The sequence below is a fragment of the Patella vulgata genome, chromosome 2 (assembly GCF_932274485.2).
Source record: "Patella vulgata chromosome 2, xgPatVulg1.2, whole genome shotgun sequence".
NCBI lineage: Eukaryota > Metazoa > Mollusca > Gastropoda > Patellidae > Patella > Patella vulgata.
The window spans coordinates 1,960,319-1,987,335 of NC_065880.2; the positions used below are offsets into that span (position 1 = coordinate 1,960,319).

Below are 27,017 nucleotides of genomic sequence, written 5' to 3' on the forward strand. Positions count from 1 at the left end.
GGACCTGTTTGATTTAGGTCGAATAAGTTTACAGTTAAAGACCGTTGTTTAACCTGTAAGATACATGTAGGTCAATACAACCAACATTAAAACCAACAATCTATATATATGTCATTTTCTAGCTAGAATCTGTCGATCTCAACTTCTGTTGATTCAAATAAAATGTACATTATAATACAGAAATCAATTTTATGTTAGATGTAGTTTGTAGGTCTGTTTAAACCACAAATATTTTCAATAGTTTACATGAAATTTAAATCATTTGAGACTGTTATTGATGTCGAATGTAAGTTTGGATAATTACAAATTGATTGAATAGCAATCAGCAGTCCTCAAAATTATTACTGTAATGACCTAGTTTGAAGTTATTATCTCTCTCGCCTGTCCAATGTCGTGGGTTTTGTCCGGATCCTCTGGTTTCCTCCCACTGCTAAAGACTCCTGCATGCAACAAGTAAATTAATTGAAATAAAATTGAACCCTGTGTTAGTCCCGAAATGATCTGATGTACGTTAAACCCCATCTCTCTAGACAAGGGCTCATCCCCTTTAAGAACAGGTGATGAATCACTGTCATGAGTTAATAGATAATAATACTATATAATGTCACCCTAGCTATGTGTATTAAAAAATAGTCTATTTATATTTTCAGAGTAGTTTCACCTCTTTTTGAAGTTTTATCTGTGACCAAACATTTGTACACTAGTCGATAAACTCTAGTCTCTTGTTACGTAGGTAAGTAAAACTATAAAATATATAATATATCATTCACCACCGTAGTCTGTCATACATCTACCTGATATAAACCTCTACCTTCATTAAACACTTACTTGATGTCGAAGATCTGGATACATCAGAATATTAATTTTTCACAGCTGTTTGAACAGACATTTTAAAGGAGCTAAATCGCTAACATTTGGGACCTAGAAATTGACAAAAGTGGGTCGCAACGCATATAATACTGTAATATGAATGTATATAAACTGATTTACATTCAATGGTTTCCATTTTTACTCCAATTTCAACTCAGTTACATGTATGTTCGGCGAAATAAGCCAGCAGTCTCAATCGAGTGCAAATTTCTAGCGTCTGGTTATTCCAGTCTACATACGCCGTTCAATTTGGTGCAATGTGTCTAGCCTCGTCCCTCGAGTCTTTTTTTACAACTGGGACTGAAGTGCATTATGGTACACGATTTGTGTACCAATGGTAAAATGTTTATGTTGTCTTAAATATTGGATATCAGAAGCCCATCTTATTCCTGTAAGATCACAACATCAATGTTGATTTAATTTGACAAATAAATCATGTTTTCAATGTTGAATATTTTGGATGATATTGAGTTAGAGACTTAGCTACTTTAATATTCATTAATATTCCACTGTCCCTAGAAAACTAATTAAAAGTAAGCAGAAAAAATCTGATTGTTCAAGACTACTTCCTCTATACAATGCACATTGACTAGATCTATTTGTTCAGGTCAACTCAATTTTCATCAAGGTTGCTGAGATGTAAATAAGGTTAGAGCACGTGATTGTTTGCGAAATTGTAGATTTAGGGTTAGGGTAGGCTTTAGGGCTAGGAACAGGGTAAGGTTTAAGAATTTGGCGTATGCTCGTCTTCATTAGCCCAGTCGGAGCAGAACAGTAGAACATTAAACCCCATTTCTAAAGATTTCTGACTGTGACCTCCCCTTTCTTCTCGTGCCATGTCATTGGTAGCCTGATTGTTGGAAATCAAAATAAGGCTATATGTACATGTAGGTGTCCAGACAGAATTTTACTCATAGCACACAGCATGGTGTATGTCCATTAAACTCATAGCACACAGCATGGTGTATGTCCATTAAACTCATAGCACACAGCATGGTGTATGTCCATTAAACTCATAGCACACAGCATGGTGTATGTCTGTTTACTTATAGCACACAGCATGGTGTATGTCCATTTTCTAATAGCACACAGCATGGTGTATGTCCGTTTACTTATAGCACACAGCATGGTGTATGTCCATTAAACTCATAGCACACAGCATGGTGTATGTCCGTTTACTTATAGCACACAGCATGGTGTATGTCTGTTTACTTATAGCACACAGCATGGTGTATGTCCATTTTCTCATAGCACACAGCATGGTGTATTTTGTTTACTCATAGCACACAGCATGGTGTATGTCCATTTTCTCATAGCACACAGCATGGTGTATGTCCATTAAACTCATAGCACACAGCATGGTGTATGTCCATTAAACTCATAGCACACAGCATGGTGTATGTCCATTTTCTCATAGCACACAGCTTGGTGTATGCCCGTTTACTTATAGTACACAGCATGGTGTATGTCCATTTTCTCATAGCACACAGCATGGTGTATGTCCATTAAACTCATAGCACACAGCATGGTGTATGTCCATTAAACTCATAGCACACAGCATGGTGTATGTCCATTTTCTCATAGCACACAGCATGGTGTATGTCCATTAAACTCATAGCACACAGCATGGTGTATGTCCATTAAACTCATAGCACACAGCATGGTGTATGTCCATTTTCTCATAGCACACAGCTTGGTGTATGCCCGTTTACTTATAGTACACAGCATGGTGTATGTTGGTTTACTCATAAAATACAGCATGGTGTATGTCCATTAAACTCATAGCACACAGCATGGTGTATGTCCATCTTCATTAGCTACTGTAGCTTAATGGAGTAAGTACAAGTAAATGATTATACAGTACCCCACTTTATCTACATGTATAATTGTGACTTCACAGTTTCACCACCAAAATTCTTCACATATAATTTTTTTTCTATTTACAGGAATTCAAAGATTAAAAAAATTGGATTAACTGAACGTTAGATCTTATGTTTATAATTGGAGTAAAATCAACCAACAGTATTGTTTGTAATTGTCATGTAGGAATAATTTCTAGTCAAATTCATCGAATCAACTTGATTCGATAAGTTCCAGTTTAAAAAAAACACATTAAAAAAAAGAGCCCCACGAGTAGTGATTTTGAGAATATGGAAGGAACAGTATCCAATGGAAATTGTAACGGACACACAAATGGATATAAGGTGCATAAAAATGGTCACGTAAACGGAATAAACGGCACAAATGGAATAAATGGTACGAACGGGAAAAAATTAAACGGCAAAAATGGAAACACGTTAAAGGTAAATATAATTTTTTTTATGTAAATTGTGTTAAATGACCAAATTACAGGTATATTTTTTATATGTAAACTGTGTTAAATGACTATACTAAGGTACATTGTATATGTCATGTGTTGGAGCTGTGTTCATAAAAACCGTGTTAAATGACTATACTAAAGGTATATTCATGAGTCTAGGCTCTGTTCATTAAAACCATGTTAAATGACTATACTAAATGTATATTGCTTGAGTCTATATTGCATGTAATATTATAAATGTTATGCACATGCGCAATAATTCCATATTTATACTCGGTAACAGAATTATGTTTGTAACCAGTTGATAAAAGGACAAGCTCCCGAAACGCGTCTTGGATTAAAACTGCTCTACATGTAGTTTTGTTGTTTTGGGAATATTTATACTTTTACTATTATTTTGCTTTCGATCCCCAACCGTATCACTGAGATCAGGTCTTCCACCCATTAACTTTCAATAAGGAGTTAATACGTCTCATCTTGGATTTTATTGTTAAATTATCACTTTTTACATATCTCAAGTATCTGAGCTTGATCGTTTGTGTTTAAAATACACTTTCATCTTCCTGTAGTCGTGAGGGTGAGGGATAGTGACGGGCATCATACACTGTAAGTACATGTAGAATAGCCTAGGGACTTGTCATCTGGATGGCTGAATGGTTAGACTGTGTGTGTATCTCCATGTCTCTGTGGGGTTGTATGGCTGAATGGTTAACGCATGTGTATCGCACCATGTCTGTCATTGAGTCTAGTGGCGTGAAATACCTTGATAATTTGATAAATGTAATCTTTGTTTATTATTTCCTCGATTTATGTGCGTTATCAATGTTATCAGATAGGTTTGTTTGGGTTATTGTAGTCACTGTGTTATGTAAAGTGACTTGAAGTAAACTACATGTAACATTGTTATCAGAAACATCATCACGCCACAAAACATCACCCTCGTAAACCATCAGATATTATGTAGCTTTCAAATTAGGTCGATCTCTTCCAAATTTTGATAGCCAATCAATTTTTATAAGCCCATATTGAAAAGTTCAGGTACATGTCTGTATAACGTCCTTGCCTCCCTCCATTAGTTGGTGTTAGGTGGACCGGAACCCCATCACTGCTAAAGACTCATATGTGCAAGTGAATTATTGAAATGGAATTGAACCCTGTGCTAGTCCCGAATTGACCTAGTTTGTGTCCAGTGGACCTTAATAAACTCTCTCTCTCTCTCTCTCTCTTTCATAAAAGAACCCTTTGAATTTTAATATTAAAGCTGGTGTAGATAAGAAGGGGACATTAAACTCCCATTTCATTTCAGATCAACTGTTTTTTGGGGGAGAGGGACTGTATTAAAAACTTATAAATGTTATATGATAATGATAAATTATGTCTTAAAATAGATAAATTACACATAAACAGTAGGATATGTGTAAAATTCTATACAGGTACAGGCAGCCTATACAGGTAACATACATGTATATAGGTAGCCTATACATGAACGGGTACATGTATGTGTAAAGGGGGTTACACCTGTATATGATTCAACAAGTTCTATATAGGTACAGGTGTATATATATAGGGTATACTATAATAATAGGGAGTTCAAAGTCTATGTTCACTACTGGTATACAATCATATTAAACTATTACTTCTATTAAACCCTTATATTGTGATATATTTATATAGTATGTCCACATTGATTCACAGAGTATACTGTATAACTCATTGTTATATATAATATTTGATATTAAATGAATGAATTATAATATAATAATATTGATTCATTTTAAATAATAATGATGTTGTTACATTTATTGTTGGCTTATTAAACTTGTGGTGGGGGGATGGGTGGATAGCCAAATGATTAGCATGCGTGCGCGGCATCATAAGGGTTGTCATTGAGTCAACTGGCAGGGTTTTGATTACCTGGTTGTACGTGACAAGGAGTAGGATCGCCTGTCAAACCTCATGGGTTTTTTCTGGGTCCTCCGATTTCCTCCCACTGCTAAATACTCCTACGCACATGTAAATTATTAAAATAAAATTGAACCGTGTGTTAGTCCCTAGTTTGTGTGTGTGTGTGTGTGTGTGTCTCTCTCTCTCTCTCTGTTATTAAACTTAGGTCCCATGTTTGATCCCTGTGTTGGCTGAGAGAGCTTAACAGGATTTTTTGGCATTCTTCCTCCTTGTCAGTGGCGTAGGATGGAGGGCCTGGCAAAGAACAACATTTAGTCGTTCGGATGGTATCAAAAACCCTTGATAGCTAGAATTCGAAACAAGAGTAGCGCTGCTGTCCAGGAAGAATGTCCCTTATAGCAAACTCCATATCGTATGATATCCATTCACGTGATCTGATCAGGTGTGTTTTTGGAGGTGTTTGTGTATATTGTGTCAAGTCTGTAGCTTTGTCTTGTGATGGGGGGTTGGATGGCTGAATGGTTAGCACGTATGTACGTGCTGTATCATACGGCCTGTCATTGAGTCAACTGGCATGGTTTCGAATCCCCGGTTGTACGTGACAAGGAATAGGGTCGCCTGTCCAACCTCGTGGGTTTTCTCCGGGTCCTCCGGTTTCCTCCCACTGCTAAAGACCCCTACCCGCAAGCGAATTATTGAAATAAAATTAAACCATATGTTAGTCCCGAAATGACCTAGTTTGTGTCGAGTGGACGTTAAACCCCATTTCTCTCCCTCTCTCTCCTTTGTCTTGTGATATTCTATGTACATGTACTATGTAATGGACTCTTTATGGCTACCCCCTGGATCCATTCACTTGATCTGATCAGGCTTGTTTGTCAATTAGTCCTTCGGATGATACAAAAAACCGAGGTCCTGTGTATACATTGGAATGCACGTAAAAGATCCCTTGGCAGTTGGAATTCGATATAAGAGTAGGCGATAGTGCCACTGCCCGGGCAAAATTTCCCTCATAGCACACTTTATGGCGTATGCCCGTCTTCATTAGCCCAGCATAGGAGCAGAACAGTAGGACGTTAAACCCCATTTCATTTCATTTCGTCTTGTGTAATTGTTTATCTGGGTTCTACATCACTTATATAACTATTATTACATGTATAACAGTACATGTATATATATCAGGTTTTTTTTTAATCTCTGTGTTGACATTGGCATCAGTGTAACAACAATTTAATGTAGCTAAATCTCTTAACTCAATATCATCCAAAGTCTTACACGTTGAAAATACAAATTATTTGTCAATTCAAAGCAACATTGATGTTGTGATCTTACCAGGAGAAGGTAGGCGTCTAATATCCAATATTTATGACAAAATAAACATTTTACCATTGGTACACGAATCGTGTACCATATATGTAGTGCGTTTCAGCGTCATTTGTAAGAAGTGACCAGAAAGAACGAGGCTAGGCATATTCCACAACTCATGTCCCATGTCAAACGGTGACCCCATATCTTGTCTTGAGAGCATGCGCAATAGACTGAAATAACCAGACGTTAGAAATTGCTATTCGTTTGAGACTCATGCCATATTTCGCTGGATATAAATGATTTGAAATTAGAGTCAAAACTGAAACAATTGAATGTAAATCAGTTTATATACAATCAGATTACATTATTATATGCGTTGCGACCCATTTGGGTCAATTTCTAGGTCCCAAATATTAGCGACTTAGCTCCTTCAAACATTCACATTCAACAATATTTTACAAAGTTGATATGGTGTAAGTTAGTGTAACACCGGAGGAGAATTTGGCGTGGAAAGCAGTGCCACAGTGTACCCTTATTCCAACTGTCATGTTGTTTTACGTCACACAGCAACATGTACATGTAACCTTGGTTTTTTAACAACTAGACACCGTCAGGCCCTCCATTCTGTACCAGGGGGAACCATGTAAAAAACTTCAGAACTGTTTACAACAGTGCTTAGCTCTTCTTGGCTCGCACAAACATCAAATTGGAAGAGATTTTTATCGCTGTCCTCCAATGAAAATATCGCTCTCCTCACATTCTATGTATGGAATAGTCAAAAAATGAACCCCGCAATACTTCAATATAAATGAATCCTCAAATATTGTTAAATAAGAATTTTGTTTCTGGCCCTCAGCAAAATATCTCCCGATACTTTCGAAACTCTGTGATCGCTAAGGAAACATGATGAATCAAGTAAACAGATGTTTTTTATTATTTTTTTCAGTTGAAAATATTCTATTAGTAACCTATGTATATTGTATATTATGGCCAATCCAATCGAAAGTTTGTGTGAAAATAAAATAAAGTCGTTATCAGCTGTTGTAATTTTAGAAGAGCTTTTTATGGCTCCCCTTTGATTTTCAAACATGAAGCACTGTTTACAGTGTACTGTTGTATACATTGACGGAGCTGTGGTGCCCCCCCCCCCCCCAGTAAGATACATGTACGGACTAACTATCGAGGAGCCAAGAGGTCTTTGGTTCCCTCCCAAAGTTCTTCAGGACTTCACTTCATGGTTTCTACCTTGTCAGTGGTGCAGATACATGTAGGAGGGACTTTCTTTGTTTCTAGTCATTTGGATGGGATAAAAAAAGAAACATGAGGTCCATGTATACATTGGCGTACACATAAAAAAAAACCTTAACCTTGGAATTTGAAAAATGAGTAGTGTTGTTATCCGTCGAAATTTCCTTCATGCATGTAGCACACTGTATGGCTTATGCCTATCTTCATTACCGCAGTCAGTGCAGAACAATAGGACGTTACGAGCCATTTCATAAGTAAATCTTGCATTACACGTCATTAGTCAGTCTACGTGCAGGTACACAATCACATGTTATAATGTAAATCGTGACAATTAATGTGGTGTGATATATAAAAGAAATGATAATAGAATTCGATCAAGTTTCATAACCTGGTTATACAGTATATTTATAATAAAATCTATATACGTACATGTACATACAGACTAAATCACATATACATACCTGTATTAAAAACATTGATCGTAAAATTCATAAAACTTTAACATGCATTATATACATGTAAGGGCTAAATCTACCTATTGTAGGTCTTTCTTTATGCCTTACATGTAAATATAAACTATTAATTAATTAGACATTGGTAACCAGTTGGTAAAGGGCGAATGCCTGAAACGCGTCCTGGATAAATCCTTTTTATATCAACACAGTCTTGTCAAGTTTGTTATCGGGGATTTTTATACGCTGTGGGCGTATTTTTCGTTGCCTGGCAACCTATCTTTTAATTAGACATTTACATGTATTACCATGACAACACCATAATCAACTCTTGATGCCATCGGATCTGATATTTAGTAGATTAGAATATGTTTTGTTGTTGATGAAAAATACGTAAAAAATGGATAATTGAGACTTTGTTAATTATCATAAGAACAATGGTAATGACAATTGAGGCTAGACTATAAATTAACTCGGCGTTAAGTAATTTGATTGAAATTTTCAACATATTCTCTTTTCATCATCTAATTTGTAACTTATGATTTCCAAGTTGTACGAGACGATGAATAGGGTTGCCTGTCCAACCTCGTGGGTTTTCTCCGGGTCCTCCTGTTTCCTCCCACTGCTAAAGCCCCCTACGTGCAAGCGAATTATTGAAATAAAATTGAATCATGTGTTAATCTGGAAATGACCTTGTTTGTGTCAAGTGGACGTTAAACCCCATCTCTCTCTCTCTCTCTCTCTCTCCTCTGTAACTATGGCGATAACTGTCAACTTTTTATCTAATCATACCTAATGCCATTCAAGGATGATTTTTGAACATCCGATTATGGAGTAATCCACCAGCGAACCTGTAATGTAGAATGTACGGTCGAAGTTAAAACACTGACATCTGTTCGGGTGATTGAACATAAGGTTGATATGACCTCTTGTTTAATTATTGTTAGGGTTAGGGTTAGGTTAAGGATGATTGAACATGTTTAAGGTTGATCTCAAACTCCTGTTTAATTATTTCTAGGTCAAGGTCGTTGAATATATTTTCATGTCACTAATAGAACTTGAAGCTTTCAATTATCAGGGCTCGTTGAAAATAAACTTTAAATCTGATTGTAAAAAAAAATCCGGTACCAGTTTATGTTGCTGATCAAGTTTTTGATGAGTTTAAATAATTTAATCTAATCTTAATGTCCTACTTGCTATATTATTGTCCTTGATTCATTGGAAGAAGCGAGTTGGGTGGCTGAATGAATGTTTTAACATGTGCTTGTTTGATTATAAGGGCTGTCGTTGCGTCAAGCGATTTTGTTATTGAATCACCGGTTGAACGGGACAAGGAGTAGGACCACCTGTCCAATTATGGGTTTTATCCAGTTCCTCCAGTTTCCTCCCACTGCTAATAAAGACCCCTACTTGCAAGTGAATTGCTGAAATAAAATCGAACCATATGTTAGTCCCGAAATGACCTAGTTCATGTTGAGTGGACATTAGACCCCATCTCTCTCGCTCTCTCTCTCTCTCCTTTAATGAATTCTTTGCAAACTACAGTGTAGTGAAAGTTGAATTAGTAATGGGAATATTTCTCCATAAATGGTGTAAATTCCATTGATGGTCCTATTTTAAATTTTGTAGAATCTAATCCAGAAGATTATCTAGCATGTATTTTGATTCTGTTTTTATAATCAATTGACAATTTGAGTTCATACATAAATAAACATGTGAGAAATTTGATTAAATTCTGAAAATTCAAATCAGGCATTGTTACTTTAATTATAGACCTACAAAGATTATGAAAATTTGAAGGGACATGTACCTGCATACACAGATTATGCATTTGGTGTTAATAAAAGAAAAAAACTCATTGACTATTCATGATAAGAATAGAGTGATTATATCACACGATGTCAGATCACCTGATACATGCACATGTAGCATCATTGATAGATATCTATCTACTTTTTATTGAAGATTAATTTTTATTATGTAATCAACAGCCTCACAGTTAAATCATTATTTCCCTGTACATACATGTATTAGGTTATTATTACCTGTATCAGGTTATTATTACCCTGTATCAGGTCATTATTTCCCTGTATCAGGTCATTATTACCAGGATTTTTTTTAATTGACTGCCCGTCCTGACTGTAAGACATTATTTATAACATAACGTTAAATATCAGTACAATTTTATATCAGTACAATCTTATTACATTACATATCAGTACAATGTTATTACACAACATACATGTACCAGAACATTGTTGTTACACAACATATTAGTACATTGTTATTACACAACATATTAGTACATTGTTATTACACAACATAGGGATGAGAATTCAAGGTCCATTGTACACTGTACCTGTTGGTGTGCATGTAAAGAACACTTGACATATAGACCTTAAATACTGCTGCTGTCTCAGCCAAAATTGTATGAGATAAATATATGCCTGTCTTCATTAGCAAGGTCTAAATATGAAGGTCGCAAGGGCACGTGATTGTTGACAAGATCGTTGGTTAAAGGAGTTAAATCGCGAACAATTGGGACCTAGAAATTGACAAAAGTGGGTCACAACGCATATAATACTGTAATATGAATGTATTTAAACTGATTTACATTCACTGGTTTCCGTTTTTACTCCAATTTCAAATCAGTTATGTTCGAAGAAATAAGCCAGCAGTCTCAAGCAAGTGCAAATTTCTAGCGTCTGGTTATTCCAGTCTACATACACCGTTTGATTTGGTGCAATGTGTCTAGCCTCGTCCCTCGAGTCTCTTGATACAACTGGGGCTGAAGCGCATTATGGTACACGATTCGTGTACCAATGGTAAAATGTTTATTTTGTCTTAAATATTGGATATCAAAAGCCCATCTTTTTCCGGTAAGATCACAGCATGAATGTTGATTTAATTTGACAAATAAATCGTGTTTTCAATGTTGAAGATTTTGGATGATATTGAGTTAGAGACTTAGCTACATGTACTTTAAGGTTAGGTCTAGAGTTGTGGTTAGTGATAGCCCTGATTACATCTTGTATCCTTGACAAAATCTGCAGATAGCCTTAATATTTATCCCTGACCGTCTTCATCAGCCCAGTTGGTGTAGAAAAGTAGGACGATAAATCTGTTTTCATTTCATTTATATGGTACTGGATGACCCGGTGCTGCACGGGTTGTGCCTGTAACTCCGAAACCAGAAGTGGTAGGTCAACGCTACCTAGCCAATGTTACTCCCTGGTCCGAGGTACCCCTATACCTCAAATATCAGCTCTAGTGTAGCCGCCAACAGACAGACAAACAAACGACAGTCATAAATATTAGCATAGATTTAGATTTTACATTAAATATTTGTACATTTTTTGTTTTGTTTTCAGAACTGGAGAGATGATTTCCACGAATCTTTTGAAGAAACGCCTTTACTGGTGGCCATCTTAACATATCTAAGTTATGTGATTATTGTTGTCATCGGTTACATTCGAGATAATTTGCGATATTTGGGATTAGAAAAAGATAAATGTCTCAACGAACCTAAAATTGAGGTAAGTTTATTTTACTCTGTATATTTGTCAAGTCTAGCAATATCTCGCAGATCACAGAGAGTGTCAGACATAAATTTGCGCTGTTTGAAAGACAATTCTTCTGGTTTATTTAATTTTGTCTGGCACAGATTTGTCAGTGGTTTAGTTGATATTATAATACCAGAAGATGTCTGGCACATACATGTACATGTAGTTAAAGTTACAATTTCATATTTTCTAAGAAAGTCAAAACATAATTATTTCTATGTCTTTTGCTCAATAGGTTGTCAACTTCTTATTATACGATCATAGGTGTCATTCTCACACTTAAAACTCATTTACACTGGAAATAATAACACAATTACCTCCCTTGTTTTCTATATTCCACTATGGAGTAGTTACATGTATCTTCAAACGTTTGATTTTGATGATGAAAATGATATTTTTGGCAATTTCTCAACTGGCAATAGTAAATTATAGGATTAATAGGATTATTTTTTAACAAGGTAGGACTGTTTATAGATACCATCTATTTTAAGGCTTTATTTTAATAAATTTTAAAAATATGAAATTGCAACTTTAATAAAATGTCAGGAACTATTTCAAAAGGGCAAGGATTTCAATCCCCGAAGACTGTGATCGTGAGTCCTATCAATCAACTACTGTTTCCATTTCTGTCATAAGACTAATTACCGAATGGTTAGCATGTGCACGTTGTATCATAAGGTCTGTCATTTAATCAACTGGCGTGGTTTCAAATCCCCGGGTGTACGTGACAAGGAGTAGGGTCGCCTGGCCAACCTTGTGAGTTTTCTCCAGCTCCCTCTGGTTCCCCCCCCCCCCACAGTTAAAGATGCCTATGCCCTAGCAAATTAATGAAATAAAATTGAACCATATGTTAGTCCCAAAATGACCTAGTTTGTGTCGAGTGGACATTAAACCCAATTCTCTCTCTTTTACGTGCCAATTTGTTCAAGGAACCTAAGTTTTTTTTTGTACCATTCAAACGACTAGAAGTTATTCCTTTCCTTGGTCATTCAGATACATGAATGGGTAAGATGCTGACTCGCTAGCCTGGAGGTCGGGTGTTCGATCCCTGCATTGTCCGAGAAAGTTCATCCAGATTTTACGGCGTGGTTCTCCCTTGTCAGTGATGCAGGACGGAGGGGCTGACAAGAACAGTTGTCTAGTCTTTCGGATGGAACGAAAAACCGAGGTCCCGTGTACACATTGGCGTGCATGTAAAAGATCCCTTGACAGTTGGAATTCGGAATAAGAGTGGGCCGTAGTGCCGCTTTCCGGGCAAAATTTCCCTCATAGCACACTGTATATGGTGTATGCCAAACTTCATTAGCCCAGTTCGGAGCAGAATAGTAGGACATTAAACCCCTTTTCATTTCATTTGATTTACATGAACGAACATGTTTTTGTCAAGTGATTTAAATGTGGTAACCAGTGTATTATACGGTAGTGAAAGGTGTGTTTAACATTAGATAATGTAGTATAAAATAAATCAATACTATAAGAGTAGTATTTATTTAGTCTCTACTGTGGTAATCTTTGACATCTATTAATGTACCTTGTCACATGTACACCATTTATTATAGTTGTCTCAATATACCATTTATATACATGTAGGCCTTCATATTGTATCTCATACGTCCTGTATTTGTTTTGATACACCATTACAACAAAAGGGAATCGGTCCATCTACCACATAACCCTGTATTAATTCATTACAACTTATTTGGTGGGTGAAGGGGGGGGGGGTGATGTTGTGGATAATAACTTACTCTATTGACACTGCGACATCTCTCTCTCTCTCTCTCTCTCTCTCTCTCTCTCTCTCAGGACTCATTCTTTTCCATTAATACTGTGTTCTGTTAATGTGTTTCCCAATTACTTAATGCCACTTTAATTACTGTATAGATGTGATTTATCAGTTTAGATATGTTTTATCTGATTGTATAAATGTATGTTTTACCTGGTTACATACATGTACATGTATGTTTTACCTGGTTAGAAGTGTTTTACCTGGTTAGATACATTTTACCTATATGTATATGTAGTTAAATGTGTTTTACCTGGTTAGATGTGTTTGATGTTTTTAATGACAGTGTAAAACTGATGGTTATAAAATAGATAATCTACATGTACAACAGATGATATCGGATATAAAGCAAGTATTGATTAATTCAACTGTTGGTCTATTTACAATAGATCACCAACTGGTTAATTTCATTCAGTCAGTAATTGTACAAACATGTGACTTGCTATAGTATTAGGTTGTTTCTCTTCTAAAGAGCGTTACTAATTTTTCTAACCGCTGTTCGTAACACATAAATACGTCATCTCATGCTGTTAATACATGTAATTGAATGTCTTTTTATCTGCTTTCTTTATAGGAGCACGTTTCATTAGTTCCCCTGATTGTAGATTAAATATATTTTATGCACGAGCCAAATCTACATGGACATATTGCAAGTCTTTCTTTAGGCCTGAAATGTTGTATGAATTATTAATTGGTCATTTAGTAACATGACAAGACCATAATCAACTCTCGATGCCATCGAATATCTCTGAAATTAAACAGATTAAAACGGTTCAGCCATATTTGATTTAATCTAAAAATGGTGTTCAAAGCGAGACAAAGCTTCAAACAAACACATCTTGTCAAACCTTCAAAGAATAAAATCTTTGCTGAGATTAGAGTAATTTGAATGAAATTTTCAATATTGAACTATTATTGCCAGAATGGCCAGTTCAGTATCTTTAATCAAAGTACCAGAGATGAAATCATTCTAGAAATTAAATGAGATTTAGCAATTGACTTTACCTACTCTCCGTCGAATTTCAACGGTATGTGCTCACCAACAGGTATGTGCTCACCAACAGGTATGTGCTCACCAACAGGTATGTGCTCACCAACGTGTACACACAACCAAAGTAACTTTGTTTTAAGGAGAGCGATTTTATCGTAAGATCAATGAGGGATATCATTTGAGAAGATTCTATATGTTACGGAACTTCAATTTTCAGGATGTACATGTAAGAGAGAGAAATGGGATTTAAAGTCCACGTGACACAAACTACACTGTAGGTCATTTCGGGACTAACACATGGTTTAATTTTATTTCAACAATTCAAAGAAAACCCACGAGGTTGGACAGGCGATCCTAATTCTTGCCACGTACATGTACAACCGGAGAATCGAAACTACGCCAGTTGAATCAATGACAGACCGCATGATAGAGCCAACCCCCCTTGTCAGAATTTCTTAATTAACATGGTACGATACAGTTAGTAGGGGGGTTGGATGGCTGAATGGTTAGCGTGCGCGCGCTGTATCATAAAGTCTGATAGAGCCAACCCCCCTTGTCAGAATTTTTAAATTAACATGGTAAGATACAGTTAGTAGGGGGGTTGGATGGCTGAATGGTTAGCGTGCGCGCGCTGTATCATAAAGTCTGTCATTGAGTCGACTGGCGTGGTTTCGAATCCCCGGTTGTACGTGACAAGGAGTAGGGTCGCCTGTCCAACCTCGTGGGTTTTCTCCGGGTCCTCCGGTTTCCTCCCACTGCTAAAGACCCCTATGCGCAAGCAAATTATTGAAATAAAATTAAAACCATATGTTAGTCCCGAAATGACCTAGTTTGTGTCGAGTGGACGTTAAACCCCATTTCTCTCTCTCTCTCTCTCTCTCTCTCTCTCTCTCTCTCATGATACAGTTAGTATAAATAAAGAAGATATGCTGGACATAGACTGTATAATCAGTAGGACGATAATACCTGGTATTTGTCGATTAAAGGGGTTCATTGTAAACTAAACCTGTATTTATCTACTGTACTATACCAGTAAATAATATACCCCAGTTAATACAGGGACATACACCACAGTTGTTGATTAAATATTAGATTACATGAATTTACCTACTAATATAAGATTTGATATGATTAGGTGGAAAAGGTGACTTGCTTCCACCACGAGCAATGGAGGTGTGACACCTAATATGATACTATATCTACACTTGAACATACACAAGGGATTGGTGACTATTTGTATTAAAACACTACTTCATCTTACCCAATCTATCTAATAAATTCTACCACAAAGGACTAAAAAACCTACTTTATAACCCGGCCAGTAAATAATACTTTTTATTATCCATTAAATCATATGTGAGAGTATACAAATACCCTTCAGACTTCAGACCACATCATGTGTGAGCCACACATGTACTGTAGGTACATGTATACAAATACCCTTCAGGCTACATCAGTTTGATTTTCTAATATTTTGGGTCTGGGAGCCACAGTCACTAAATGAGTAAGACTCTAGCTCACTAGTCAGGAGGTCGCAGGTTCGATCTGGCGTGGTTCTCCCTTGTCAGTGATGCAGGAGATAGGACCTGACAAAGACAGCTGTCTTCATTAGCCCAGTTCGAAGCAGAACAGTATGACATTAAACCCTATTTCATTATACACCCACATTGAAATGTGGTTGTATATTGTCGTCGCCCCCGCACTCTCTAGAGGCTAAAGTTAATACACTGTATACGATTGACTTTAAATTTATAAACAGTTTTTAAGGTCATGAGACGAAAAAGCCTATTAATTTTCAGCGATTTCTGATAATTAATGCCAGAGTTATGGCCCTTGATCACTTCAAAAAATCTTGTAAATGCTCTAGAGGCTAAAGTTAATATCTGATTGACTTTAAATTTATACACAGTGTTTGAGGTCATGAGACGAAGAATCATATTGATTTTCAACGATTTCCGATAATTACTGCCAAAGTTATGGCCCTTGATCGCTTTGAAAAATCTTGTGACGCTCTAGAGGATAAAGTTATCATCTGATTGACACAGAGTTTAAGGTCTTGAGACGAACAAGTATATTGATCAGCTAAAATTCTAAATCCATGATGTTAAAAGTTTCGTATACTAAACGTTAGCATGGGGCAGAACTTTATAAAAACCAAACAAATTCTAATGGTTTTCTGATAATTACTTCTTGAGTTGTTACTCTTAATCAGATTTTAATGTTTTATAAATATTTCATTACCAAAAAAAGTAAAAATATGCAACAACTCTTGTTGACTGCCCGGACGATTTAGCTGCTGTTTCGTTGCTTGGCAACCTATCTTTTTATTGAGTAAGACGCTGGCCGGTGTTGGCCGAGAAAGTTTATCAGGATTTCCCAGCATGGTTTCCCCTCGTCAGTAATGCATGATTGAGGGCCTGACAAAAACAGCTGTCTAGTCGTTCAAATGGGACAAAAAAAAAACCCCGAGGACCTGTATATACATTAGCGAGCATATAAAGATCCCTTGGCAGTTGGAATTGGATATATGAGTAGGCCATAGCGCTGCTGTCCGGGCAAAATTTCCCTCATAGCACACTGTATGGCATATGCCCGTCTTCATTAGCCCAGTTTGGAGCAGAACAGTAGGACGCTAAACTCCATTTCATTTCATCTTCGTGGTCTTGATACATAAATACCCACTTGAATCGTGTGTGACCATCTCTGCCGATGGTTTATATATACAACAATTTGTCCTCGATACTTGAAATAAAAATATGATACTTGATATTATAAAGTGAAAAGCTGTCTCAGAAAGATTTAAATTTATTTTTAGCTTGTATAATTGTTCAGTATTCTATTTTGACTCTATATTTACACAAATATACTGAGTCAAAGGTTGACAGGTATCAAAGGTGTAACAAATTAAACCCTGCTATCTTTCTCCGTCAACGGTATTTACGTTTCATTGAAAGAAATTAAATGTTGTTTAAAGTCCAACCTTTCTACACTGACTGGGGTAATAACAACAGTTCATTGAAAAACCAACAGAATCTACATGTACTGAAGTTTATAGAATAAAATGAAATGGGGTTTAACATCCTACTGTTCGGCTCCGACTGGGCTAATGAAGACTACTACATACACTTTGCTAGCCCGGGACTGTACAGAGCAGTGAACGCTTACTGCTGCCCCCACCCGGATCCATTCACTTGATTTGATATTTGGGTTTTTTTTGGCAATGTCTACATGTATATTCTGTCTTGTCCCCATGTTATCTTGTAGATTTTGTTTTGCATGTAGTGCAGTCCCCCTGTACTTACTATACACAGTGCTATGAGGGAAATTTTGCTTGGACATCGGCCGATACGGCCTACTTTTATTTCTAACTAGAAGAATGCCCGGCTTCGCTCGAGGGTCATAACCCCGAAACCGGAAGTGGTAGACTAACGCCACCTGGCCTATGTTACTCCCCGGTCCGAGTTACCCCTATACCCCAAATTTCTGACTCGGGGCAGACCTAGTGTAGCCGCCAACCCCGAACAGACAGACATGGTATTATATCTTTTTGACATCAATTGTTTATGACAAATAAATACCCTTAATTTTCAATGGGATTACAGAAATAACAAGATTGTACCATCTGATAACTGTGAATACATTAGTAAAAGATATTCAAATGACAAAACATAACGTTACTGACCGACTGACATTTAGAGAAAATTGACCATGATAATTGTAGGAACAGATGTTATTTATTTATTTATTAATTTGATTGTTGTAGTAATCAATGTTATGTTACAAACTGATAGTCTAGAAGAATCTTGATTAAAACGGGGATGCCCAACCTTTTCAGCCAAGGAACCACAAAGCTTAACTCAGCCTGGGTGCCACACTGGACATTAAAAAACCAGCAATTCATTACCATTGAGGGAAGTGGTTGGCACAGATAGGCCATTATTATCTATATTAATATATTTGTGACTGTCTATTGTCTGTTCATGGTTGACAGCTACATTAGCGCTGTCCCAAGGCTGAAATTTGGTTAATGGGGGTACCTCGGTCTGGGGAGTAACATAGGCCTGGTAGCGAAGGACTACCACTTCCTGTTTCCAAGTTACATGTATTCTACATGTACTTCTGGTTCATGGCTATACCCGTTCTATATGCTGGGTCAACCGCTAGTTCGATATAAGAATAGGCGATAGCATCACTATCAAAATTCAGTAGGTGATAGTATCACTGTCAAAATTCAATAGGCAATAGCATCACTGTCAAAATTCAATAAACAATAGGGGATCACGGTGGCTAAGTGGTTAAGGCGCTGGCTCGCTAGCCTGGAGGTCGGGTGTTCAATCCCTGCATTGGCCGAGAAAGTTCATCCAGATTTTCTGGCGTGGTTTTCCCTTGTCAGTGATGCAGGACGGAGGGCCTGACAAGGACAGCTGTCTAGTCATTCGGATGAGACGAAAAACCGAGGTCTCGTGTACACATTGGCGTGCACGTAAAAGATCCCTTGACAGTTGGAATTCGATATAAGAGTAGGCCGTAGTGCCGCTGTCCGGGCAAAATTTCCCTCATAGCACACTGTATGGCGTATGCCCGTCTTCATTAGCCCAGTTCGGAGCAAAACAGTAGGACGTTAAACCCCATTTCATTTCATTTCATTTCATTTCAATAAACAATAGCATCACTGTCAAAATTTAATAGACGATTATCACTTTCAAAATTCCCTCTCATTACACTGTATGATTTATGCCTGTTAACACATTTGGTACACTACAAAGTAAGTAAGAACGGAAGGACCATGGTGTCTCAGTAACTACATGTAAGACATTGGCTCGATAACCTGGAGGTCCAGACGTTGTCGGAGAAAGTTCATCAGGATATTCCATCATGGTTCCCCCATGTCAGTTGTGCAGGACAATGGGCCTGGCAAGGGACAATGAATAGTCATTTGGATGGGAAAAAAGAGGTCTTGTGTACGCATTAGCATGCACATGAAAGATCCCTTGGCAGTTGGAATTAGATATAAAAATAGGACGGAATGCTGCTGTCCAGGCAAATTTCCCTCATAGCACACTGTATGGTGTATATAGCACACTGTATGGTGTAAATAGCACACTGTATGGTGTATATAGCACACTGTATGGTGTGTATAGCACACTGTATGGTGTGTATAGCACACTGTATGGTGTGTATAGCACACTGTATGGCATATAGCACACTGTATGGTGTACATGTACATAGCACACTGTATGGCATATATAGCCCACTGTATGGCATATATAGCACACTGTATGGTGTATATAGCACACTGTATGGTGTGTATAGCGCACTGTTTGGTGTATATACATGTAGCACACTGTATGGTGTGTATAGCACACTGTATGGTGTGTATAGCACACTGTATGGCGTGTGCCCGTCTTCATTAGCCCAGTATAGGAGCAGAACAGAAGAATGTTAAACACATTTCATTTAACTTGAACATGAACATCTGTTTGTTGTGAGTTTTATTTCTCTATAAGTAAATCAATATGAGTGAATAATATTGTCTGAAGAGAATGATTAGGGTTGTTAATACAGAAACAATGTTTCTTAATTAAAGATGATTACAATATATAATAATAAGCCATATTGATTGTACAATCATCATTATTTCTTTGGTTTTCACTTTCTTCTTTTCCTTCTGTGTGAAATTATATGAATTATTATTAGTTAATGAAGCTGTGAATGGTGTAGGAAGTGATGGTGGTTTATTATATAACCAATATGAAAGACTTAATGATTATATTAGTTTATCATTGATTACTATGTATTGAGTCATCTCAGTGAATATGGCAAGTTAATTAGAATACATGTATATGGGATTCAATTCTGGTATAGGCTGTGAAAGTTCCCTAAGGTTTTCCAACTCGTTTTCACTTGATCAAGTGATGCAGGGTCTGGCAGGTTTAAATCAGAAATAATAGTAGTCCTTAGTGTCAATGTCCCTCATAGCTCACTCCTGGCTTCATTAGCCCAGTCGGTGGAGAACAGTAGGACGTTTGACCCCATTTCCTTTGATCTGTGCAAATATACATACATGTAATCATTTTGAGGTGAAGTCTGTAGCACTACATGCCCTGGACTATGAAGAACAATGGACATTTACAGTTGCCCCTAAATCCATTCATTTGATTTGAGGGCCTGACAAGAGACACTGTTTAATGTAAGAGAACCCTTGCATTTGAAATAAGAGTACCGGTAGGCCATAGTGCTGCTGTCCAGGCAAAATTACACTCATTATGTAGCACACTGTATGGCGTATAAACCACATTTCGTTTCACAGTATATTGACCTAAATCTAAGAGGTTTACCGTACTTCCTTTAAGCTGTTATTAATATGATTCACATCCTGTTGATTGATTTCATCATACATGTACATGTAGTTGTGCAACCCTGATCACAATTATTTCATTAGGCCAATCACAATATTTCATGTTGTGGATTATGTTGTCATTAGGCCAATCACAATATTTCATGTTGTGGATTATGTTGTCATTAGGCCAATCACAATATTTCATGTTGTGGATTATGTTGTCATTAGGCCAATCACAATATTCCATGTTGTGGATTATGTTGTCATAAGGCCAATCACAATTATTTTATGTTGTGAATCACGTGCCAAATGCTTCCAGTTCCCCATTGATTGATATAAAGATCTAATGTTTATTATATGCCCACGTAGTTTTTATTGGATTTGTTTCAATGTTGGTGTAAAGTATCGATATTCATTGTTCCATGATCTTTCATTCCGGAGTTAACTCCCTTCCATCAATATGTTGCAAACCGCGACAAAGGCTACAGTTTTTAACAGATTTGTTAATGCTTGCAAATGCAACAGAGGTTTCTGTTTTTCTTTCAGATGAGTTGCTGTCGAGACATAGCTGTTGTTTCGGCATATTTCCACACCCTGCTTGAATGTTGATTGTTTATAAATATTGGTTATTAACTATGCACTTTGATGTATATAATTATATTTAGGTATTTTTTCTATATTTTTCAGGGATTTGTACCTCTATATCAAAGTTGGGAAAATTTCTATAAGAGAAATATGTATAATAGAGTGGGGGATTGTTGTAATAGACCAATAGGAAGTATAGCAGGGGCCTATATGGATGTACTAGAGAGAGATTCAGAAGATTTCAATAGAACATTAGAGTAAGTTTTATTATTGTAACAATAACACATAGGAGGGTAATGGAACAGCTACATCTGTTGTATGTTGGATTCACCTCCCTCCACATTGATACCAGTATAGCAGGGGCCTATATGGATGTACTAGAGAGAGATTCAGAAGATTTCAATAGAAAATTAGAGTAAGTTTTATTATTGTAACAATAACACATAGGGAGGGTAACGGAACAGCTAGATTCACCTCCCTCCACATTGATACCAGTATTTATTACACCAGCCTGTGTAAAACAATTTACTCAGGTAAAAATAATCTGTGTCATCAGACTGTCCGAGAGACAGACAAATGAAGCACTAATATAACACTGCTTTTTCACTTTACAGACGCTAAACTATGTTCAGATTTTAACGTATTGAATTTATCTATGGATCATGGGTAATGACGCATTTTATTTTATCAAGTTTGTCTTGGCTTTATCAATTGATTTACATTTCCCAAACTTATAGCTACATTATCTCTATTTACTGCACACATGTGAACAGTAGCGTCCAATCAGAGGATGTGACACAAACACACTTAAATCAAATATAGCAACCCCCACGGAAACCTTGACATTGAACAAACCTTGAACTTTGCAACTCGATCATCACAGGTAGACAATTTAGCCGGAAAGGGCGAGACTTGGTATTCGCGATGAATGAGGAATCTGATAGGCTCTTAGCTGGGTAACCGTCTTCAATTAGCCCAGGTTAGGTGCAGAAGAGTAGGACGTTAAACCCCATTTCATTTCTTAGCTGGGTAAATACCCAATTGAAATATGCAGGGAATTATGTGAAGGCCTTGCTAACACGTCCGGAGTTAAAGCAAGGTCATAGCTTCTATTGAAGATGGGGATCACGTGGCTAAGTGGGTAAGACGCTAGCTCGCTAGCCTGGAGGTCGGGTGTTTGATCCCTGCATTGGCCGAGAAAGTTCATCCAGATTTTCCGGCGTGGTTCCCCCTTGTCAGTGATGCAAGACGGAGGGCCTGACAAGGACAGCTGTCTAGTCCTTCGGATGAGACGAAAAACTGAGGTCCCGTGTATACATTGGAATGCACGTAAAAGATCCCTTGGCAGTTGGAATTCGATATAAGAGTAGGCCGTAGTGCCGCTGTCCGGGCAAAATTTCCCTCATAGCACACTGTATGGCGCATGCCCGTCTTCATTAGCCCAGGTTAGGAGCAGAAGAGTAGGACGTTAAACTCCATTTCATTTCATTTCATTTCATTTCTATTGAAGATGATCTTCATTAGACTTGATGATGCAGAAGAGGAGGGAGTTGGATGGCTGAATGGTTAGCATGCGCGCGCTGTATCATACGATCTGTCATTGAGTCAACTGGCAGGGTTTCGATTCCACGGTTGTACGTGACAAGAAGTAGGGTCGCCTGTCCAACCTCGTGGGTTTTCTCCGGGTCCTCCGGTTTCCTCCCACTGCTAAAGACCCCTACGCGCAAGCGAATTATGTAAATAAAATTAAACCATATGTTAGTCCCGAAATGACCTAGTTTGTGTCGAGTGGACGTTAAACCCCATTTCTCTCTCTACCTCTATTCCATTTCGACATCGGACAGCCTGATTGTTACAAAACTTGTTGATGGTGCCTAATGAAGGCTAGAGAAACCTAGTTAAAACCTGTTTAATTATATTTATTTATGGTGATTATATATTTTTAATTTTAGATTAACAGGAAAGAAAATACCTGCTATGAATTTTGGTTCGTATAATTATTTGGGATTTAGTGAGAATGATGGACCATGTGCTGCTACTGCTGTAGAGAGAACAACGACTACTGGTATTGGTGTTTGTAGTTCACGACAAGAACTAGGTAGGTTGTACTCAACATTCACAGAACATCATCCTAGCTACTGATCCTAGAATTTAACGGCAAAGAAAAGAGCTGTAGCACCCACAAGAACTGGTTGCGTTCAACTCCACGGCTAACCATTCACACAAATTAATACTGATCTTCTGATATGAAGGCAACTTAAAGGTTTAAGGGGCTGGGGTTTTATAAGGAGCTGTGGTTTTAGGGTGTTTAGGGAGCCGTGGTTTTAGGGTGTTTAGGGAGCCATGGTTTTGGACGGTTTCTTGCTGTCCATGATATACTAGTATAATCTCAATCAATAGTCTTTAATTTTATTAGAGGAACTGGAGTAATAGATATTTTAACATGTACCAATTGCCAAAGGGTTTATATCACAAGATTCGCGTGGTTTACTGGGATATAGGGGCCAGTAGTTTCAGACTGTCCAGTGATTTATCAGTATCAACTGAATCCCGTTTCTGTAATGCTTTTCCATTTTGTGGGGTGGGGGGTACATCATTTTGTGGGGTGGGGGGTACATCATAAGATCTGGCATGGAGTCAACTGATATAATTTCGATATAACCTCATGGGTGTTCTCCGGTTTTCTCCCACTTCCCCAATACACAAGCGAATTATTGAAATAAAATTGAACCCTGTGTTAGTCCCAAAATGACCTAGTAATGTGTCAAGTGGACGTTAAACCCAATCTCTGTCTCTCTCTCTCTCTTCAATATTGATATGTACCGGGAACCAAAGGGTTAACATCAAAGTGAAGGATTCTGTGTGCTAGAGCGTTAAGAGTCTGTTGTATTTTTTATTTTTAGGTTATTTGGAAATTCACCGAGAATTAGATTTATTAACAGCAGAGTTTCTGGGTGTTGAAGATGCTATTACGTTTCCGATGGGTTTCGCTACAAACTCCATGAATATTCCCTGTTTCATGGAACCGGTGAGTTGTATGGACTTCAAGGGGACTATCTACGGCCAATTTGGTTCCGGAAAACATATGGGCTCACAAATTATTTTACGCCCAAATTCTACGCTGACCAAAGTCAAAGGATAGAGATGTTTATTCTTTATTTATTAGGGGTCACAGTGGCTAAATGGGTAAGACGCTGGCTAGCTAGCCTGGAGGTCGGATGCCTGCATTGGCCGAGAAACTTCATCCAGATTTTCCGTCGTGGTTCTCCCTCGTCAGTGATGCAGGACGGGAGGGCCTGACAAGGACCGCTGTCTAATCGTTCGGATGGTATGAAAAACCGAGGCCCTGTGTACACATAAAAGATCACTTGACAGTTGGAATTCATTATAAGAGTAGGCCGTAGTGCCGCTGTCCGGGCAAAGTTTCCCTCATAGCACACTGTATGGCGTATGCCCGTCTTCATTAGCCCAGTTTAGGAGCAGAACAGTAGGCTGTTAAACCCCATTTCATTTCATTATTTATTACCAATATCTGTTTTTTTCAGGGTTGTCTGTTATTTGAGATGAGTTATTTGTGTTTTTCAGGGTTGTCTGTTATTAAGTGATGAGTTATTTGTGTTTTTTCAGGGTTGTCTGTTGTTAAGTGATGAGTTAATTGTTTTTTTTCAGGGTTGTCTGTTATTAAGTGATGAGTTATTTGTGTTTTTTTCAGGGTTGTCTAAGTGATATATTTGTTTTTTCAGGGTTGTCTGTTATTAAGTGATGAGTTAAATCATGCTTCGCTAGTACTAGGGTCTAGATTAACAGGTTCAGCCATTAAAGTATTTAAACACAACAGTAAGTTTCTTAAATCCTACATCCACATGGAATTGTGGTCACCAAATATATCCATCCGTCCATCTGTGCGTTCGTCACCCACATGGAAATAAGGTCATATATTGTAGTCGCCTCTCTTCGTCCATCCATCCATCTGTCCGTTTGTCACCCACATAGAAATGAGGTTGTATATTGTAGTCAACTCTATTCGTCCGCCATCCGTCTGTCCATTCTTCACCCGCAGTGAACAGACTACAATTATCTTACAATCTTTTTAAAAATTGTATGCATTATTCAAAGAAGCCTTTTGAATTTTAAAATTTTCTGTTAATATAAATGGAAGATCTGGATAGACAGATTGACAGTGTGACCGTGGTTACCTTGTATTCCTTCTATTGTAGATATGGAGGATTTGGAGAAGAAGCTAAAAAATGCTGTTGTAGAAGGTCAGCCCAAAACACACCGACCTTGGAAAAAAATACTCATAGTTGTGGAGGGAATTTATAGGTTAGTTTTCTTATCTTAACTTCAGGCATTCATTGTTTCCGGGGAATGTGACTACTTTGCATACTGTAGGCATTCATCGTTTCCAGAAATGTGACTGCCTTGCACACTACAGTTAGACATTCATCGTTTTCGGGGAATGTGACTGCCTTGCACTCTACGGTATTATGAATTTTGAATCTCTAAATGAAATGTATGTCCAAAAATAGTTTAATTTCATTCAGTTTTTACAAAGATATGATGAAACAAATAATTCACAACTTTCAGCATCATCGGCAGACGATATTAACAAGCCAGTGCCATCTATAAATGTTTGCTTAAATCTCTGGGAGAATATCTACCGTTGATTTTGGCTGGTTGGATGACCGAATGGTTAGCGTGTACATGTTGCATCATAAAGTCAGTCATTGAGTCATGAGGCGTGGTTTCGATTCCCTTGTTGTACGTGACAAGGAATAGGGTCGCCTGTCCAACCTTGTGGGTTTTCTCCGGACCTCCGGTTTCCTTCCACTGCTAAAGACCCCTACACGCAAGCGACTTATTGAAATAAAAATAAACCATATGTTAGTCCTGAAATGACCAAGTTTGTGTGGAGTGGACGTTAAACCCCATCTCTCTCTCTGTATTGATTTTGTTTCCATACATAAATGTTAAATAATCAATCCGAGTATTAAGTCATAAAAATTTAGATATTGTTCGAAAAATGCCAGACTTGTATTAAATAATCAATTTGTACATTATAGCTTGTGATTATTCGTGAAATATTAAGTATATTTATCGGGGGATAAGAAGGAAAGTATCATGGAGACGAGAGATCTTTATAGTCGTGTTTATTTACTTAGCTACAATAGTCAATTTACATCTGTGAGTCGATGTTACCTTTTTGTGATCTAAGGGGAGATAATATGATAAGGTGTTAAGAGCTAGTTGCCTCCCCTGAATAGTTGTGTATTAAGTTATAAAGAAAGATGTTGTAAGGCCTTGTATAAGAAATAAGATGGTTCTCCTATCACCCATGGTGGAAGTGGACATAAAACTCTAGGAACCAACCATCTGATACAAATAGTCTACGATATCACCTATGGTAGAAGTGGAGGTAACTCTAGAAACGAAATGAAATGAAATGGGGTTTAACGTCCTACTGTTCTGCTCCTATCCTGGGCTAATGAAGACGGGCATACGCCATACAAAGTGCTATGAGGGAAATTTTGCCCGGGCAGCAGCACCATCGCCTACTCTTATATCGAATTCCAACTGCCAAGGGATCTTTTACGTGCATTCCAATGTATACACGGGACCTCTGTTTTTTGTCCCATCCGAACAACTAGACAG

General features: G+C 37.5%; 1 protein-coding gene across 4 annotated transcripts in view; it reads left to right on the forward strand.

The window, feature by feature from the left end:
* Window positions 1–27,017, forward strand: part of LOC130010691 (serine palmitoyltransferase 2-like) — a 64,389-nt gene that overhangs the window by 23,610 nt on the left and 13,762 nt on the right. For all 4 annotated transcript variants that reach the window (XM_056098548.1, XM_056098551.1, XM_056098549.1 and 1 more), the window contains exons 2-9: window positions 651–733; window positions 2,817–3,173; window positions 11,475–11,639; window positions 21,468–21,622; window positions 23,318–23,463; window positions 24,269–24,393; window positions 25,109–25,202; window positions 25,583–25,688. In XM_056098548.1, coding sequence (XP_055954523.1) covers window positions 3,021–3,173; window positions 11,475–11,639; window positions 21,468–21,622; window positions 23,318–23,463; window positions 24,269–24,393; window positions 25,109–25,202; window positions 25,583–25,688 — 944 coding nt within the window. In that variant the 5' untranslated portion in view covers window positions 651–733; window positions 2,817–3,020. The remainder of the gene's footprint in view (window positions 1–650; window positions 734–2,816; window positions 3,174–11,474; window positions 11,640–21,467; window positions 21,623–23,317; window positions 23,464–24,268; window positions 24,394–25,108; window positions 25,203–25,582; window positions 25,689–27,017) is intronic.